Here is a 21058-nt window from a genome sequence, read left to right as displayed (position 1 = left end):
ACACATGCGTGAGCACCCACAGCTGGGGGGGTGGGGGGGGAGGTCACGGGACGAACAGAGGAGCGTAATAATTACTAACTACTTCTTTTACTGAAGTTAAACAAGTAAAGTTAGTTAAAGAGTACTTTTTTTATGTCCATGTGAAATGACCTCTGACCTTTTTGATTCCTCTTGTTTACACTCAAACTAATCTAACATGCATCCACATAAAGATAATTGACAGAATTATCTTTTACCGACTAAATGAATCGCTGCGTCCATGGCAACAGAGAACATTAGTTTGATTAGGTGATTACAGCCTCCGTTTTTGTGAAGGTAAGTTTATAAACGTTTGTACAAAACGTATCAGTAGATTCTGGCTCCTCTTCTCAGACTGTAAAGCACTGCAGTGCATTTCTAGGTCAACAGCTCTTTGGATTCTTAAATACCTCCAAGTCTATGATGCTGATGATATAGGGTAATTAATTTAGAGCAAAATAATTGATGATTAGAACTCTTACCGTTTTTAACAGCCGTATAAAGTAGACGGAGACTTTAACGGTGATTAAATGTTCTGAGAATGACATCTCCTCACGGTTCTCGAGGGGAACCTGGGAACTGCATCAGGAATGTTTCTGTATTTTCAAACGTTCTCCATGAGAACGAGCTTAGCACTAGCTTTGTGTAATCCTCGCCATCACGCCCTAATTATGAAGCGATACAAGCAGGCTGGAGTAAAGATAACCAGCGTGAAGCACATGACATGTTAACAATCATTGACTTTCACATTAAAGAGTTGATAGTGCTGCATTGTTGGGATGTTTGCTGAGGGCGACGTTTTAAACGATGGATCATCTGGTTTTATGGTTTACGTGCTTGTTTGTTATTTTTATGTAAACTGGGTTTACTCAAGTGAATTTAGTGCCGTGCGATGGGGCTGTTTCACTGCTCACACCGATCCAACGCTGCTGCTTCAGTGGCTGTTCCATCGATATTCACTAATGTCTCAAGGTTGTTCTTAAGAAAAGTCCGATTCATGACGTGTTCCTAAACCGCAGGATTGTTTGAACCTGTGTTCTTATAACGGTGTGAAGTGAAAGAACTTCTGCAGGAAGTGAAGCCACACCAGATTCATTGGTAGTGGATATAAACTGTATAACAGTACAAGAAAGTTCAGTGCTGAAGTGTTAGTGTGGTGCTTATTATTTTAAAAGACCATAATGTTTTATAAAATAATGAAAATACTTATTAGAAAATATTGTAAATAAAAAAATTTAAATCTATTTTATATATCTGTAGATTAAAATAAAATAAAAAACATTTAACATTTTAAAAGAAAAACACAAATAAATGAAATTAAATAAAAAAAACTATTATTTGTGTGTGTGTGTGTGTGTGTGTGTGTGTGTGTCTCCTGAGAGTACACCATCATTTGAGTGCATTTGTGACACGTCAGATTGCTTATTAGTCTGTTGATCTAATGACCAGAACGCATCTGAACAATAATGCAAACAGCTGTTGTTCCCAGCGTGCAGCGTGCAGCGTGCAGTGCAGCGTGCAGCGTGCAGTGCAGCGTGCAGCGTGCAGTGCAGCGTGCAGCGTGCAGTGCAGCGTGCAGTGCAGCGTGCAGTGAAGGATGGAAGGAGTGTGAGATTGGAGGTTTTAGAAAGAAGCTTTCTTCCTGATCTCACCGTATGTTCCAGCTCGTTGTGGTTATCTCTGTGACTTTTGTTAACAATAATAGAAAATAATTGTTCTTAATCACTGAGGTTACTGTAGCAGCAGAGTGTGCAGCTGGGATCCGCTCATTTAAACTAATGAAAGGCTTTTTTTGTTTTCACCTTCAGAACACTGAAGCAGATAAACAGAGAGAATGAATGATGCAGACGGCTCATAGAAAAGGTAAGAAAACAAGCTGAGAGGAGAGGAGAGTGGAGACTTTCACTGAACACACTGTGACTCCACTTTCAGCTGGAATGAATCTCACTGACATCAGTTTACCAGTCAAGAATAGTCCAATTCAACTTGGACAAGCAGCGATGTAATGACTGCTGTGGAGTCTGAAGAAATAACCCAGATGATGGCATCATGTCATCTTTGGTTTGAAGGTGAAAAACAACATCATTTCAACCTGTATGAGTGTAAGAGATGTGGACGTTTACCCGTGCTGCATTCATGTCATGTTGGAGTCATCATCATTCAGAAGAGGGACCATGTGTGTGCACATCCAAAGGCACTCAGGTGGAAGATAAACCATACTTAACTGCAGACTACAAAGAGGACACTGTTCGCCTCCTAATAAAGAGTTTATTTCTCTTTGCAAGGCAACGTTTGTGGGGAGGCCTCCTTGAGAAGTCATATGACCAGAAAGATGATGATTCTAACGGACACATGAAACTCCGAGGCGTTTCAAGATTAGATCCTGGTATTCTGTACAGTGGGGGGGAGGATATTTAAAATATCACATCTTTGGTTATTTAGTGCTTTTATGTTTGATTTTCACACACAAGTGCAAGAAAACATAAACAAGACTCATATTGTATTTCTGAGTTTGCTTCAGCACCAAGCTTTTTATTTTATTCCACTAACATTCAGGGGCGACATTTGTAAAAGGCGACTTCATAACGAATTAATTTTCATATAGAGCTCATAAAGCGTTAGTTTGTGGCCAGGCCGGCTCATTCATTATCGTTTGTGATTTAATCTGTTCGATACAGTTTTGTTGTAATTACACTTCCTCACATTTAGTGTTGGAGTCCAGAGAGTTTTAGAAGAATAGCAGCGTTCATGAGCATCACTCCCCTCTCCCTCCATCCCCAGGAGGAAATGTGATGGTGTGTGTTGGCATGTGATGGAGTCATGCGCTAATCCGGTATTTAAGACTGTTCACTGGCTGGGGGGGAAGTGGAAGCAGGGTCCGGCACATTGGAGGGAGGTTTTACACACACTTAGTTAGTGACGGAGAAAGTCATTCCTGCTGTGTAGAAGTGGTGCACCTTCAGCTCGGATACAGTCTTGGTTGAAGTGCATATTTGCAGGTAAACCATCAGTTGGTCAAACTGACTCCAAATCAGCCGTGCGTAAAATTTGGCAACCGTTTTTGGATGATGTGGCAGTGCTGTTGTTTGGTGTTGGTGTGCGCGGTGGTCGTGAGCGCTCAGTTCCCCAGAGAGTGCGTGACCCCTGAAGGGCTCCGAACTGGGGCGTGCTGCCCGTCGCCGTCCGGACTCAACAACGACCCGTGTGGCTCCAGCACGGCCCGCGGACAGTGCGTGTCCATTGCGGTGGACGCGCGTCCACACGGCCCTCAGTACCCGCACGACGGGCGGGATGACCGGGAGCGATGGCCCGTCCGTTACTTCAACCGCACCTGTCAGTGTAACGGGAACTTCAGCGGGGCTAACTGCGGCCGCTGCAGACACGGCTGGACGGGGGCCAACTGCGACCAGAGAGTTTCTATCGGTGAGTGCGTCCTGATATTATTGTTTACTTATAATGAGTCTTAATGAAGGAGAAGTCATAGCTAGCAAGTGTGGAGTTGTAGCTGTGCTCATTGGCACTTGGACACATTGGAGTTAAATATTTTTGAAAAGGGCAAAACCAGATTATTTTAGCAATATTTATTTAAATGACTAACTGAAATTTAGAAAAACAATTAGATTACAAAACAAATTGATTAAAACAGCCTGTTACGCACATTTTCTGTACTTCTTTTCTCAGTCATTAAAAACTGATCCCCAATTAACGCATGACTGATTGAGTTAATCCACTTTCCCTCTGCTATAATCCTCCAGTAAGAAGAAACGTTATGCAGCTCAGCGCGGAAGAGAAGCGCGCGTTCGTGAACGCGCTGGATCAGGCCAAGCGCACGGTGCACCCTGACCTGGTGATCGCCACGCGGCGCTACCAGGAGATCTTCGGGCCCGACGGGAGCACCATGCAGTTTGAGAACATCACCATCTACAATTACTTCGTGTGGACTCACTACTTCTCCGTCAGCAAGACGTTCCTGGGCGCGGGCCAGGCCAGTTTCGGGGGAGTGGACTTCTCTCACGAGGGGCCTGGCTTTGTCACCTGGCACAGGTTCCACCTGTTGCAGCTGGAGCGAGACATGCAGGTGAGATACTGTTCTCCCAGCTACTGTGCAGTGTTTGGATGTGAAGTGAGATGCATAAACACATGTGTAGTTACCGCACATCGCCTGGGGGGGCGCCAAAGAAACATCTTTGAGAATAAAATCTGGATTGTTTATGCACATTTTTAATGTATTATTAGCCTTCTTCAACTCATCTAGTCTTTCCCCAGCTTGCTTATTCCACCTAATGCGTTTCACCACGACTGTATTTGCAAGTAAACTAACACTGGCCATGCAATTTCTCGCTGTAATAGATTAGCAGCGTGCAAATGTGATTTAATGCGTTTCAGATTCGATTTGATCAGCACTATGAATTTAGAGATGGTGTGTAGAAAAGAACAACAGAGCTGTTGTTAGATGAGTTATGAAACTGCACCCAAGTATAGAGTTGGAATAATTATGATATCCATCCTGCAGAGACCTCAGTAGGTTCATGGTCATGGCTCCATAATTAGACCCAGGTATGTTCTGCTCTACTGCACACTCACTGACCGCCACAGTTTTAGGGACAGTGCTCATAATTCAAGGCAGGATCAGGATGCACTACGTTAATATGACTAAAATACACCAGCTCCTACTCCTAACTTTACTTTTATGTGTTTATGTCAGACAAAAGAAAGTTGGATGAGCTTCACATTATTTTCTTTCCAGAAATGTTCTAAATCCATCATAATTTTATACTAATCCATGTCCTGGTTGCGCATATATTCTCAATGTTTCTCCTAATGTAGACATATTATATTATATTTCATATTAAGTGATTAGATTCCCTGAAATTGTTTCCACAAAGGCTTTTAAAGAAGCATTTGTTCTGATTTATTCAGGCTTGGACTGACTTTAAAGTAAATCCCAGAGTGTGAAAATGATAATATTAAAATAAATAAATGTATTGTGTCCATTATGACTCCATCACAACATGAGACTTAAAGGATACTTTGGCATTACATGCTGTGTCTGCAGCATAATAAGATAAAGCCTCCACTTCATGTCTTGATGTGCACATTCACAAACATTTCCAGGACATGCTGCAGGACTCTTCCTTCGCTCTGCCCTACTGGAACTTCGCCATCGGGGGAAGCACATGTGACATCTGCACAGACGACCTGATGGGAGCCAGGAGCAGCTTTGACATGAACTCTCTGAGCACCAACTCCCTCTTCTCCCAGTGGAGGGTGATATGTGAGAGCGTGGAAGACTATGACACACTGGGAACCATCTGCAACAGTAAGACTTATTGTTTACTCTCCACGACAAACCCTGCAGCGATGTGGTTCATTACGTGCAGAGACGTTACTGTAGTTCGTCTCATCTGGTTCCTGTCTCCTTCCAGACACGGAGACTTCTCCCATCAGAAGGAACCCGGCAGGAAATGTGAACAGACCGATGGTGCAGCGCCTCCCAGAGCCGCAAGACGTGGCCGACTGTCTGCAGGTCAACGCCTTCGACACGCCGCCATATTACTCCACCTCCTCTGAAAGCTTCAGGAACACTATTGAAGGTGAGAGACTGCAAAGACGTGCAATAACAAATAATGTTCATGTCTTATTAGTTGTTATTTACATGCATTACATTATTGTATAATAAAACATATACAAACATTAAATAGATGATGGATCAGATATTTGAGACACTTTCTTAATTGGTTTGTAAACCGTCTATTAACTTTAATTATTATCAATATTAAATTGCAACTGATGGTTATAATACCTTGTTTTATGGTTAATTAATAAAAAAATATTATTAATAATAATTCATATAGAATATAAAATGTTATAGTTTGTGCAAAAATAAGCTGTTAATAAATACTAATGTAATTGTAATAGTCTGTAATCACTACTAACTACTAAATAATGATGGTTTAGTTCAGTTGCTCATGTGTTGCTGTTGTTCCTGCAGGCTACAGTGCCCCCCAGGGGAACTACGACCCCATGGTGAGGAGCCTCCACAACCTGGCTCATTTGTTCCTGAACGGGACAGGAGGACAAACTCACCTCTCGCCCAACGACCCCATCTTCGTGCTGCTGCACACCTACACCGACGCCATTTTTGATGAATGGCTGAGGAGACACAGTCCAGGTTCTTATTACAACACTTGTTTACTTTATAACACATGCATGCTTTACTGCTCTATAGTTTCCACAATGAGCTTTTTAACTTGAAATATTTTCTTGCCAGATTCAACTCTGTATCCGGAGGAGAATGCCCCCATAGGTCACAACAGAGGCTACAACATGGTGCCTTTCTGGCCTCCCGTGACGAACGCCGAGATGTTTCTGACCGCCCCTGAAAACCTCGGTTACTCTTATGAAGCTACATGGCCAGGTATTCATTAAGATAAGTTTTATGTATCTGCTCTCAATCTTAGATAAGGAAAGACACCAAAGGTAATAATCCTCTTCTGTCTTTCCAGCTCAAGCTTTCACTCTGACTGAAATCATCACCATGGGAATAGTCACTGCCCTCGTGCTCGTCGCCGTCATTTTCGCCGTCACAACATGCGTCGTGCGTTCCAGGTCTTACAAGATGGAGGGCCACCAGCCTCTGCTGGGGGATCAGTACCAGCGCTACGACGACAACAAAAGCCAATCTGTAGTTTAGGGTCACGAGCCTTCTCTTTACTCTCACAGTGACTCAGCACAACGTGATAGGAAGTCATCTTCTGGCTGCATTTATGTCCCAAAAACAAAGCTGGTGTAGTTAATTTTTCTTTACAGATATTCCAGAGGTACAGCACTCCTTGTTTCATGAGAGGTGAAGCTTTGTGCAGTTCTTATGCACAGTTTGGTTTTGCAAAGATTTTCAGATTTTGGGAAAAGCTGAAAAAGTGATTGAATAAAGAGAACAGTGTGTGGTGGTGTGGTGGTGACGCCACCAGGTGGTGCTGTGAGTGTCGGTCTCAGCTGTGGAGCCTCCTGTCTGATGTTCACCACGTGGTGATCAGCTGTAAAGAACTAGATTCTGACATTCAAAATGTTCTGTTCCTTTTGGAACACATTTAAAATAATCGATTAAAACATCTTCAAGTTCTGACATGTTCATAGTCTGTAACACTTTATGTTTAGTAGTCACTAGATATATATATAAATACTCTCCCATGTCACTGAGCCTTAACGCCCACAAGGGGGTGCAACAGTTCAGAGAAACGTTATGTTCTTTGTAGAAACATACATTGGTAAATTGATCCCAAAGAGCTGAAACGTAATTAATAAATGTGATAAAATAATAAACGAATAAATGCAGAGTCCACAGGTTGTAGTCCTGAGACCGTACTGAGCTGCGTACCACACCATATGCAGATTCTGTCTGTTAATTAAATCTATGTGAAATGGTCATTAATCCTATTCTGTTTTTACGTGTATACTTGTTGGATCTGTGCATGCCAAATTATTTAAATGGTTAAATTGTAAGCCCACACAGTGGTCTGTTCGACTTCACACTGACACTGGGCGACATTAAAGTTAATAAAACATGAACACACCAACAATATATATTAATTTACACAAGAAATCCCAACTTATTTTATATAATATATTACCATTTATACAGCACGCATGTGTTTTGGGCGGGTTTGTCTTTTCATTCGTGATTTATATTATGTATTATTATTTTTTACTGCCACAAACTTTATTTATTTATTTGTTTCAAATGTTTTATTATGATTTTGAAACACATACAAAATAATGTCAAAAGACTCAATAAGAGTCTCTTCATAAAATATATAAGGAATAGTAATAATAGTATAACAATATAACTTAAAGAGGAACATCTTGTCGCGCGCACCACATTATGGACGTTTGTCGGTTGACATATTTGCTTTAATGATCCTGAAGCGTCTCTTCACCTGTCGGTGTCCCTTCACCTGTCGGTGTCTGGTTTCAGGGGGAGGGTCTCTCTGGTGGGAGGTCTGTCTGTGAGCTGCTGGAATAAAGTTGAGTAGCGCGCGCTTGTTGCACCTTCATAAACTCTTTGGATTTGGCTCTCGCGCGCCTCCCCTCAAACTGAGCTGTGTAAGTTCCTCGTGCTGCTCATTTCACACAGCGGCATCTCTCCACGAGCCACTATGGACGCGGATAACAACGTGTTGCCTGATTTGAAGGATATCGAGACTAAAATGGGGCTGAAGGTCCCCGACAGCCTCGTCCGTTCTCTGGCGGGAGGGAAGCATCACGACAAGCCGCACGAGAGGTCCGCAGCGCCGCGTTCACCGCCCTGCTCTCTGTATGCGAACAGCGCGGACCTGAAGAGACTGGAGAGCAAAATGCTGTTCCTCAAACAAGAGATGGTGAGCTTATTTTTCTCTGTCCTGTTTAATAAACGAGCTATTAAGTGTTCCAGTCACTTTTGAGGAGTTTTATACGTTGTTACATACTCATAGCCCGAGAGGACAACTTAGATATTCAGTTTATTGTCAGAGGCGTACAGAAACCACAAAGTACTCACAGTTAAAAAAAAAAAGTAGAAAATAGCAAGCCAAATAATTGTAATTACAAGCTATGTCACCTATTCTTAACTGTACAGTTGTCCACACTGTTTATTATTCTGCAAACCTTGTGAATGTCACCACAACCTTAGATATGACTATATGAGGCTAGCGTGTTTCGCATAGTTTAATGTCAGTTATGCTAACATGGTGCTCTCTCTACTGTAACCAAGCCTGAGAGCAAATGCCTATGCTAGATGCAAACCAGGTCTAGTATCAACATGGGTTGTTAAATACAAAGCTGCACTGCTGGGTGTTGTGTTTTATTGTCTTTATAAAGGTGTGTGAGAGACATTCACACCTGCAGACTTCACCTCAGTAATTACCTCATAGTTTTATCTGCCAGCACTCATCTTGAAGATTAATTCATCTTCAGATGTCATCCCTGTTAGACTGAAGCCACAGCAAACCCCTGTGGTTTAAAGTACGGTCATGAGAGGTATTAGGGTTCCTGAGCAGATGGTGAGGAGTTGTGCCGCCTGTAGTGGAGCTGCATCACCAGCTGACCAACACAGTGTGTGTAGATGGGTCTACATCACCAGCTGACCAACACAGTGTGTGTAGATGGGTCTACAGTTGTGTGACAGAGACTGACTCATTTAGTGTGTTCACCCCTTCACCTCGGTTCATTTGCTTGTATCTCAACCTGACAGCCATGCCATCACTGAATTGTGCTTTTATGAGGCGTAATGGAGTTAAAAGTTCATTTAGTGTAAAGCCATTAGTGGCCTCTTGTTGTTAGACGGCTCATTTTTAATATTGGCCGTCTTGAGCTTTGTGTGTCTCCCTCCCTTCACAGCGTAATCACTAATCCAATTAGACTGCTCTGTTTTGGTGTGGTGTACACACACACACTTTTAGTAACATTATTGTGTTTAGCTAAATGTTTACATCGAGGCTAAAATAATCTACAGCCCATCAAAGAAGCAAATGAGCTGAAATGTGTCGTTCCCAGAAAGGTTATTTGTTTCAGGGGACATTATGCGGCAGTAATTGTGTTTCCTAAACTCATTTTGTGATATTGACCCAGTGATGCCATCTTATTAGCAATACGACTCCATCTGCTCGGCTTCCATGTGTGTGTAAAGCGGGCGGTTCCACTCACAAAACAAACACCGGCAGCTATATGAGCTAAATGAAGGCTGTTGTATCACCAGCTGCTCTGTTTGTCTTCTGCCTCCATGCATTTTGAATGTAACCGGCTGTTCCAGCTGTTTTCACTGAGAGCTCGTCACCCGGTCGACTCAGACAGGGGAATCCCTTTGATTGACCCCATAGGCTGCCCACTTCCACCCCCAGTCAATGGCATGTGTGTCATGGGAGGTAACTCAATGGCCTTACTGTGTAAAGTAGTCTGCATATCATTCACAATCCTGGCTGTGCTGTTTTACACGAGCAGTGCACATCCTTCATGCCACATGGTCACGTCTCTTTGTGCACAAGGAAGCCAGATAGTCTAAACATACAAGTCTCACCACAAGGTTAATTTAGTAGCTGATCTGGAGCTTTCCTTCATATCACATGATCTTCATCAGCAGTTTGACATTTTATCCCAGTTTTTATAGAATTGTAGATATTAAAAGTTCTATTTATTTCTGAAAACCTTCAGCTCTCACGAGGTTCAATCTGCTAATGAAAACCATGTGATATGACCGAAAGCTCCAGAAAAGCTACTAAATCATGGGTGGGAAACCTTTTTCCTATCCTGTTCCTTTACAACATCCTTCGAGGGCCGTACTACTTGTTGAACTCATAAACCTCTGCAACTTTTTTTTAAGACACAGCCCATTCATGTCACCTTTCTTTTATGCTAAATGCAAAAAAACAACTTTTTTATCCATGTATCTTATTTTATCAGAAATCCTTTATTAGTCCCACAACGGGGAAATGTATCTTGTCACAGAAAAAGAACATATGAAGTAAAAAGGCAGTAAACAATAATTAAATACCAATTATAATTAAGTACCAAGTGGTTGATAGAAAATAAAGTGAGTATTGTAAATGGCAGTGATAATTGCACAGCAGTGGTGGAACAGTCTGTTCTTGGTGTGGTGGTTTACCTCTCTATCTCTCCATGTTTGTATGTTCCGCTCTGCAGAGAGCTGCTTGTTGGGCCAAACTCCACCGAAGAGCGTTAACTTTATCCAAACGCACTCGTCCTTTCAGCTCGTGCAGTAATGACGCTCGAGATTATTTTTCATCACCGCAAGTACGTCCGCACAAACTAGACACACTGGCCTTTTACTTCCACAAAGAAATAATCGTACGTTCATTTCTCCTGGACAGTGCGACATTCTGCGTCCACCGTTTTCTGTTTTACACTCGCCACGCTGCGTTCACTGATGTCAGTGGCAGTCTGTTTATTATAAGGCTGCAGTGGGTTCAGATTAGTGGAAGGACACAGTGACGGTCTCCAGGAATCTGCTGCTCCTTACCAAGAATAGTCTCCATAAACAACTAATCTTTGTTGATTCTGGAGGTGCCGGTTGGTGCTTCTTTCGACAGAGCCAGTCTAGCTGTTTCCCCCATATTGTTTTATATTTAATGCACATGTCAATATCAAACTATCTTTAAATGCTGGATCTTCCTTCAGTACTGCGACCTGACTGATGCTTTTTCTCCAACTCACAGGCACATCTGCGAGCCATCGACGTGAAGCTGATGCAGCAGCTCATGTCAATCAACGAGGGCATCGAGTCCATCCGTTGGATGATCGAGGACAAAGGAGGCGTGGCCAGCCAGGAGGGCAGCCTGACAGGTAGCTTGTACAGCCTGTCAGACAGCCAGGACGGCACCTCGCTGCGAGGCAGCTTCAACAGCCTGAGCGACGGGAACAGTGACGGGCTGGACGGTCTGTCCGTGGGCAGTTACTTGGACACTCTTGCAGAGGATACTCCGGACGACGATCTCGACTGTTTTGTGGATAAAACGGTGATTGATGGCGATGCTTTCAGCACATCGCCTCTGAAACTCAGGGTGGAAGCAGATGAATACTACTGCTTTGGATAATGATGAGCAAAACACAGACTACTGAGATATTCTGTGAAGCAAGATTAAAAAATGTCTTCTTCACTTTGACAAGTTAACACATCTGTCCGATTATTTTTCCCACATGCTTCACATTTTCTCGTCACCAAATGTTACTTTTCACCTTGAAAACAGCTTCTTTACAAACACACCTCATGAAACTGTTGCCTCTTAATGTGCAAGAGAAAACTGCGTAACAATTCTTTATGTCTTATATTTTATTGTGCAGGTCAATTCACTTAACAAGGTGCTCTATTATGATTTAAAGATTGTATTTATTGTGGACTTATCCATTACCTCAGCAGTTTATTTTCAGTTAGAAGACTAAAATGACTGAAGATGGGAGGATTAAAAGTAGCAGCTGAACTGCAAATGTCCTTTTTAATCTGTGTAAATTCCACGTTATGTTAGGTCAAGCACCATCCGCTGATCTCACTGAAGGAGTAGATTAGGATTTAGCAGCCATTTGGAAAATTGGACATTTCATGCTGAGGGATTCAGGTGGGTAAAGCGTTTAAAGAGGTAAATTGAAGTGTTTAAGCAGCAAGTGCAATTTGCTTCCATGCCAAATTCTGAGCACCACCTACTATAAATGTTAAGCTTTTAATTATATTTACTTAAATGCTTTGACTGATGGGAGTTCACACTAACTCCAGAGATTAGAGCTTGTCCAAAGCACAGATGCTTGACTGAAACCATTTGATAGTCTTAAAGACGATTGATACGCTCATATGGGAAACACGTGTGTATTCTCTGCCAGCTTCACATTGCTGTACGTAACTTTGTTGTGTCAGCTTTAAACTCTTTATTTGTTTTTGTATTTGTTTTTTTCAGCCTGCATTTGAAAGAAACTGTTTTTATTGATTGCTGTTAATTTTGTTGTGGAAATGAAATAATATATTGTGATTTTCCTCTCACGTTGTGTAATTTAATACAAAAAAAGAAAATCACGGTGACTGTTGTGGAGTTCTCACTTTTTAGAAACGCATGATGCAATCTGAATAAACATAGTGATCGTTAAATTAAGAATAATCTCATGATGAGGTCGGACTGTGTGGGGCCCTCAGTAATGTGGCTCTCAGTAATGTGGCCCTCAGTAATGACCCTCAGTAATGTGGCCCTCAGTAATGACCCTCAGTAATGACCCTCAGTAATGTGGCTCTCAGTGATGTGGCTCTCAGTAATGACCCTCAGTAATGACCCTCAGTAATGACCCTCAGTAATGACCCTCAGTAATGGCTGGCTCTCAGTAATGTGACCCTCAGTGATGTGACCCTCAGTAATGACCCTCAGTAATGACCCTCAGTAATGTGGCCCTCAGTAATGACCCTCAGTAATGACCCTCAGTAATGACCCTCAGTAATGTGACCCTCAGTATGTGACCCTCAGTAATGACCCTCAGTAATGTGGCCCTCAGTAATGACCCTCAGTAATGTGGCCCTCAGTAATGACCCTCAGTAATGACCCTCAGTAATGACCCTCAGTAATGTGACCCTCAGTAATGACCCTCAGTAATGTGGCCCTCAGTAATGACCCTCAGTAATGTGGCCCTCAGTAATGTGACCCTCAGTAATGGACCCTCAGTAATGACCCTCAGTAATGTGACCCTCAGTAATGACCCTCAGTAATGTGGCCCTCAGTAATGTGACCCTCAGTAATGACCCTCAGTAATGTGGACCCTCAGTAATGACCCTCAGTAATGTGGCCCTCAGTAATGTGACCCTCAGTAATGACCCTCAGTAATGTGGCCCTCAGTAATGTGACCCTCAGTAATGACCCTCAGTAATGACCCTCAGTAATGTGACCCTCAGTAATGACCCTCAGTAATGACCCTCAGTAATGACCCTCAGTAATGGACCCTCAGTAATGTGGCCCTCAGTAATGGACCCTCAGTAATGACCCTCAGTAATGACCCTCAGTAATGTGGACCCTCAGTAATGACCCTCAGTAATGTGGCCCTCAGTAATGTGACCCTCAGTAATGACCCTCAGTAATGTGGACCCTCAGTAATGACCCTCAGTAATGTGACCCTCAGTAATGTGACCCTCAGTAATGACCCTCAGTAATGACCCTCAGTAATGTGACCCTCAGTAATGACCCTCAGTAACGTGACCCTCAGTAATGTGGCCCTCAGTAATGACCCTCAGTAATGACCCTCAGTAATGACCCTCAGTAATGTGACCCTCAGTAATGACCCTCAGTAATGTGACCCTCAGTAATGACCCTCAGTAATGACCCTCAGTAATGACCCTCAGTAATGACCCTCAGTAATGACCCTCAGTAATGACCTTCAGTAATTGACCCTCAGTAATGACCCTCAGTAATGACCCTCAGTAATGTGACCTCAGTAATGTGACCCTCAGTAATGACCCTCAGTAATGACCCTCAGTAATGTGACCCTCAGTAATGACCCTCAGTAATGTGACCCTCAGTAATGTGACCCTCAGTAATGGACCCTCAGTAATGACCCTCAGTAATGACCCTCAGTAATGAACCCTCCGTAAGACCCTCAGTAATGACCCTCAGTAATGTGACCCTCAGTAATGACCCTCAGTAATGACCCTCAGTAATGACCCTCAGTAATGGACCCTCAGTAATGACCCTCAGTAATGACCCTCAGTAATGTGACCCTCAGTAATGTGACCCTCAGTAATGACCCTCAGTAATGTGACCCTCAGTAATGACCTCAGTAATGGACCCTCAGTTAATGACCCTCAGTAATGACCCTCAGTAATGACCCTCAGTAATGACCCTCAGTAATGACCCCTCAGTAATGACCCTCAGTAATGACCCTCGTAATGTGACCCTCAGTAATGACCCTCAGTAATGTGACCCTCAGTAATGACCCTCAGTAATGACCCTCAGTAATGACCCTCAGTAATGACCCTCAGTAATGTACCCTCAGTAATGACCCTCAGTAATGACCCTCAGTAATGACCCTCAGTAATGTGACCCTCAGTAATGACCCTCAGTAATGTGGCCCTCAGTAATGTGACCCTCAGTAATGACCCTCAGTAATGTGACCCTCAGTAATGACCCTCAGTAATGACCCTCAGTAATGACCCTCAGTAATGTGACCCTCAGCAATGACCCTCAGTAATGACCCTCAGTAATGTGACCCTCAGTAATGACCCTCAGTAATGACCCTCAGTAATGTGGCCCTCAATAATGACCCTCAGTAATGACCCTCAGTAATGTGGCCCTCAGTAATGTGACCCTCAATAATGACCCTCAGTTATGACCCTCAGTAATGTGGCCCTCAGTAATGTGGCCCTCAATAATGACCCTCAGTAATGACCCTCAGTAATGTGGTCCTCAGTAATGTGGCCCTCAGTAATGTGACCCTCAGTAATGTGACCCTCAATAATGACCCTCAGTAATGTGGTCCTCAGTAATGTGGCCCTCAGTAATGTGGCCCTCAGTAATGTGACCCTCAATAATGACCCTCAGTTATGACCCTCAGTAATGTGGCTCTCAGTAATGTGGCTCTCAGTAATGTGGCCCTCAGTAATGTGGCCCTCAGTAATGACCCTCATTAGTTCACTTTGTCCGTCTCACTTTCCTTTTGATAAACTATGAAGATGCTTCTATATTTGGAGATGTATTGCTTACTGTTACCCTTTAAAATGTCCACACTATTAGCAGAGGGACGTCCCTTCAGGTCATATTATATATATCTATATATATATATATATAGATATATATAATATATATATCTATATATAGATATATATCTATATATATAGATATATATATAGATATATATCTATATATATAGATATATATATTATATATATCTATATATATAATATATATATCTATATATAGATATATATCTATATATATAGATATATATCTATATATAGATATATATCTATATATATAGATATATATATAGATATATATCTATATATATAGATATATATATTATATATATCTATATATATAATATATATATCTATATATAGATATATATCTATATATAGATATATATCTATATATAGATATATATCTATATATATAGATATATATCTATATATAGATATATATTATATATATAGATATACAGTATATCTCAAAAGTGAGTACACCCTTTAGATTTTTGCAAATATTCTGTTATATCCTTTCAGGGGATAACATTATCCTACTGAAACTTTGATATAACTTAAAGTAGTCAGTGTGCTGCTTGAATAACAGTATAGATTTATTGTCCTTTGAAAATTACTCAGTACACAGCTGTTAATGTCTAAACAGCTGGCAACAAAAGTGAGTACACCCCATAGTGAACATGTCCTAATTGTGCCCAATGATGTTGTTTTCCCGCCCTGGTGTCATGTGACTCGTTAGTGTTACAAGGATTCAGGTGTAAATGATAAGCAGGGCTGTTAAATTTGGTGTTTTGGGCACAATTCTCTCTGAATGCTGGACAACATGGCACCTCATGGCAAGGAACTCTCTGAGCGGCTGAAAAAAAGGATTATTGCGCTTCACAAAGATGGCCTTGGCTATAAGAAGATTGCCAACACCATGAAAATGAGTTGCAGCACAGTGGCTAAGATCATACAGCGGTTTTCCAGGACAGGTTCCACTCGGAACAGGCCTCGCCAGGGTCGACCAAAGAAGTTGAGTCCACGTGCTCAGCGTCATATCCAGAGGTTGGTTTCCAAAAATAGACGTGCGAGTGCTTCCAGCATTGCTGCAGAGGTTGCAGAAGTGGGATGTCAGCCTGTCAGTGCCCAGACCATACGCCGCACACTGCATCAAATCGGTTTGTATGGCCGTCGCCCCAGACAGAAGCCCCTTCTGAAACCGATGCATAAGAAAGCCCGCAAACAGTTTGCTGAAGACAATGAATCCAAGAACATGAGTTACTGGAACCATGTCCTGTGGTCTGATGAGACCAAAATAAACCTGTTTGGGTCAGATGGTGTCCGGCGTGTGTGGCGGCACCCTGGTGAGGAGTACCAAGACAAATGTGTTTTGCCTACAGTCAAGCATGGTGGTGGCAGCATCATGGTCTGGGGCTGCATGAGTGCTGCCGGCACTGGGGAGCTGCATTTCATTGAGGGACACATGAATTCCAATATATACTGTGACATCCTGCAGCAGAGCATGATCCCCTCTCTTCGGAAACTGGGCCGTAGGGCAGTTTTCCAACATGATAATGACCCTAAACACACCTCCAAGATGACAACGGCCTTGCTGAAGAAGCTGAAGGTTAAGGTGATGGACTGGCCAAGTATGTCTCCAGACCTAAACCCAATTGAGCACATGTGGGGCATCCTCAAGAGGAAGGTGGAGGAGTGCAAGGTGTCCAACATCCGTGCGCTCCGTGATGTCGTCGTGGAGGAGTGGAAGAAGATTCCAGAAGCAACCTGTGCAGCTCTGGTGAATTCCATGCCCAGGAGGGTTAAAGCAGTGCTAGATAACAATGGTGGTCACACAAAATATTGACACTTTGGGCACAATTTAGACATGTTCACTATGGGGTGTACTCACTTTTGTTGCCAGCTGTTTAGACATTAACAGCTGTGTACTGAGTAATTTTCAAAGGACAATAAATCTATACTGTTATTCAAGCAGCACACTGACTACTTTAAGTTATATCAAAGTTTCAGTAGGATAATGTTATCCCCTGAAAGGATATAACAGAATATTTGCAAAAATCTAAAGGGTGTACTCACTTTTGAGATATACTGTATATAATATATATATCTATATCTATATATATATCTATATATATAGATATATATCTATATATAGATATATATCTATATATATAGATATATATCTATATATATATCTATATATATAGATATATATCTATATATAGATATATATATTATATATATCTATATATAGATATATATCTATATATATATCTATATATAGATATATATCTATATATAGATATATATATTATATATATCTATATATATATAGATATATATAATATATATATCTATATATATATAGTATTATCATAGCGGAGGAGTGGTGTTACTAAAAGCTATCAGGACTGCAGCGCTCCGGCTCGTCCTCTGCACAAGTGAAATGCCAGCCATGCAGAATGTTGGATGGTCCGCTATGTTATTTTCATTTTCTCTGCATCTCACCAGCGTCTTATCTTTCATGTGATAATTGAAGTTCCAGACAGAGCATACAGGGAAAGTCATTACAGGAAAGAGGAGACGCTTGCAGCTGAATGCGTGGCCATGGGGCAGCCTGGGTTCTGACATCAGGACGTGGCTGTGGAAAGGTTGCCATGTTGGATTAGTCTTCCATTATTCACTGTCCACAGAGCCGTCTCATGTTAGCTTCTCATATCATGAAGTTATCAGCTGAAGGATGTTTGTGGATGATGTGTGAAATGCACAAAACAACGATTGGACACTTTTAGTTCCAGACAGATATAATCACTTCATCCCGACACATTAGGGTTCTTGTAACTTTGTCTCACTCTAAAAGCAAAGCTGCTTTATTTGGCTTTATGCTGCCTGCCCTTATCTCTGCCTCCCAGAGGCTTTGGCAAGCTTTAAGCTCTCCGCCAGGCTGAACCAGGCTGAGCCAGGCTGAACCAGGCTGAGCCAGGCTGAACCAGGCTGAGGCCACTAAACCACAGAGCCTTCCCTGTGACTGGCAGTCTGACCTCCTTGTCAGCAAATTCAATTAAAAACACATAGTTCCCCAAATGTAAGCACGTCATGGCTGACTGATAGCTAATACCCCCTCGGGGGGGGGGAAATGTTGAGACTGGAGCTGGTGGCCTTGAGATAATTGGACACACAGAGCAGGTTCTGCAGGTTGATGTTGTAATAAGTCTGCGCTGCACGGTACACCACACATAAACACAGGTCTGAAAGTGTGCGTGTCTACAGGAGAAGGAGAAGCCGTCGACACAGTCTGTGGGAAAGATGTCGTCTTTCTCCACATCTGAGGAAATTCACTTTTCTTTTGCTCAAGCTGCAAGTTTAAAACGTTTTTTCCTCATTTCAAGCCAAAAGTGCATATTATCCAATATCACCTCGGGTACTGTACTGTACTGGAGCTTTCTCACTTTATCTTGCTTTATACGTCTACTGCATTTGACCCTATTTATTTGATAACTTTATTTACTTTAGGTGCTAATACTTCTTTACTCGAGTGATTTTGAATGCAGGACGTTCTGCTACATGTACTTCAGTAAGAGTACTTCTTCCACCACTACATATGTATTATTAAGTGAGAGAAAGCCACCATCACTCTGCGTTACAGTGACGTCTCAGAGTTTGTCCGGTTCTTCTTGTCCGCGCTCGTGTTGGAGGGTGAATGACACCCAGACTGTGGAAAGCAAACAGACAATCAGCTGCAGCCTCCTGAGTGTAGGAGCAAAGTGCAAAACAATGATTTATTCCTTCTCATCATTAGTCCTCAGTTACTTCACTTGAGCACAAATAATTACCCCCCCCCCCCCCCCCCCTCGTACAGTGTAGACAGCAGCAGACCGCAGCTTCCAGCAGGGATCCATTAGCAAATTAGAGTCTGGGGTTTGGGCCTGAGCCACGAGATGAAGGGAAACCAATACGTGTGGTATCTGGGAAACTGTCACCATGCCACCAAATGAGGAGACAGGCTATGCTTACTGGAGCGGGTTTCAGGGAGGGGAGGGGGGGGGGGTTTAATTGGGTTTCTCCTCTTTGTGCTTCTGGTTTGTTTCACAGGTCCAACAGCTTAAAGTGAAGTGGAGGACTCTATAAACATCAGCGCTGTATTAAGAGTGTGTGAGGCTCTGCACGCGCTGCAGTCGTGCTCACGCTCGTGATGGATGTTGCACATGAGATCCAGCATGTCAGCCTTATTACATTCCCAGACACCCAGCAGCTCCATGTTGGGAGATTTATGAAGCCGTGGAAAACTTAATAAGGCCTGTCCCATAGCATGAATATCTTGTTTCGTCTCGGAAAAAAATACTTAATGAACGTCGAGTCTACCACAAGCCCGATGTTGTGCTTCACAGGAGACTTTCTGCACAGACGATGAGATGATAGCGTTCAACTTCAGACCTCATTGTGATGAGATTAATAGATGAGTGGAAGTCGTATATGTCGACCTTATGTGTTAGGAGACAAAGTGTTAAAGGAGCTCTCTGCTTCTGCCAGCTGTGAATCACTTCTTGTTAAGCTTGTGCGCCGCTGGGAACCACTGGACCCAACGCAGCACAAGAATGTCGAATTATTAAACCCTAACAATGGCCGCCACTGCTCTCATAAATGAGCTGAGATTTAGCTTCTGTAAACAGAAAGCGTCAGGCTGCATTCCACTCATAGTTCATGGACTTATTTTTAATCAACATATGCACAATGACTTTTTGATTATTTATCAGATGTTGTTAAAATGACAAATCTCCCCCTGAGACGTGTTCGTCTTTCCTCCGGTATTTATGAATCTCACGAGATGTAACTGACGTCTTCAGAAAGTTACGTCTGTTTAGATTCAGATACAACTTTGAACTCTTGGGAAAATGTACCAGATATTATCGTCTCCCTCAGTATTTGGGATGAAGCTCCGATCAGAAAGTAGCATCTTTACAAACGAGGCATTATGTAATGTAACTTTTGATCCATGTTTTCTCGTCTGACAGAAGACGTTTCTGCAAGATAAACTCTTAACATTGTCCAGTGCATGAAAGAACATGTTGGCGCCTGCAGAGTCTCGCCTCAATCTACTTATATTGTAATGTTTAATAGCTGGAGATTTATGAAAGCAGGTTTTACTTACATAAAGATTAGCCAAGTGCAGACTGAGCTAACAGACGACTGAATGCTGCTACTGAATGTTTTTGAATAAGAATAATGTAGATGTTGAAGTCCTCATGTTTATACACGAGGACACATGATAGAAGTTTGTATTTTGTGAGCAAGATGATCTGCATCTTCAACATCTGGATATAAATTGGACATGTGGCAGCTCAAGCAAGAACAATGAAGCTGTAATGAATTACAGGAAGGATTAATAATGAACTCCACACGAGAAACTAATTGACAGAAAGTTCTGCGTGGTATTTCCATAACTTCCTTTACCTTTATATCTGCTCTCTGTGTGAAGCCAGCTGAGATTAAACAGCCGGCTCCATCAGCCAGGAACCTTCAACGCATGGAGAGAACAAAACAAAGCTCTATTTGATCCCCTTTTTCACTCCCTCTTTCTCTTTCTATCCGGGCCAGAAGCCTCTCTGTGACTACATTATGAATCAAAGGGACTTCTGCAGACGGCTCTGACCCGCCGCAGCTTTCCAACCTCTGCTTTGCTCTTTGACAGCCGAGCTGTGAGCTGATAGAGAAATCCATTTTATCACGGCTGCTTTGAAGCCGACGGAAGTCACTGTGGTTATTTCAGCTGTATTGAAACTTTGTGTTCGTGTGTCAAATGTCCTCGTTAGCTTTTATCTTATTTAGTCA

At 42.3% G+C, this 21058-nt stretch overlaps 2 protein-coding genes and 1 long non-coding RNA gene across 3 annotated transcripts in view; all 3 read left to right on the top strand.

Annotated features, from left to right (window-relative positions):
• Positions 1-2619, top strand: part of LOC115023605 (uncharacterized) — an 87778-nt gene extending 85159 nt beyond the window's left edge. Inside the window, exons 2-3 of the long non-coding RNA XR_003834026.1 lie at positions 1827-1881; positions 1951-2619. This is a non-coding gene — a long non-coding RNA (uncharacterized LOC115023605). The remainder of the gene's footprint in view (positions 1-1826; positions 1882-1950) is intronic.
• A 467-nt stretch (positions 2620-3086) lies between these two features.
• On the top strand, positions 3087-6712 carry tyrp1a (tyrosinase-related protein 1a). The gene is made up of 7 exons (XM_029454760.1): positions 3087-3441; positions 3774-4096; positions 5134-5338; positions 5445-5612; positions 6011-6190; positions 6290-6436; positions 6525-6712. The coding sequence occupies exons 1-7, from the start codon at positions 3087-3089 to the stop codon at positions 6710-6712; spliced, it is 1566 nt and encodes a 521-aa protein (XP_029310620.1).
• A 1378-nt stretch (positions 6713-8090) lies between these two features.
• lurap1l (leucine rich adaptor protein 1 like) lies at positions 8091-12570 on the top strand. Its single transcript, XM_029454761.1, has 2 exons — positions 8091-8396; positions 11226-12570. The coding sequence occupies exons 1-2, from the start codon at positions 8175-8177 to the stop codon at positions 11601-11603; spliced, it is 600 nt and encodes a 199-aa protein (XP_029310621.1). The 5' UTR covers positions 8091-8174; the 3' UTR covers positions 11604-12570.
• Positions 12571-21058: the final 8488 nt, after the last annotated feature.

The sequence above is a fragment of the Cottoperca gobio genome, chromosome 18 (genome assembly GCF_900634415.1).
Source record: "Cottoperca gobio chromosome 18, fCotGob3.1, whole genome shotgun sequence".
NCBI classification, from domain to species: Eukaryota; Metazoa; Chordata; class Actinopteri; order Perciformes; family Bovichtidae; genus Cottoperca; species Cottoperca gobio.
This window is presented reverse-complemented; position numbering and strand designations above follow the sequence as displayed.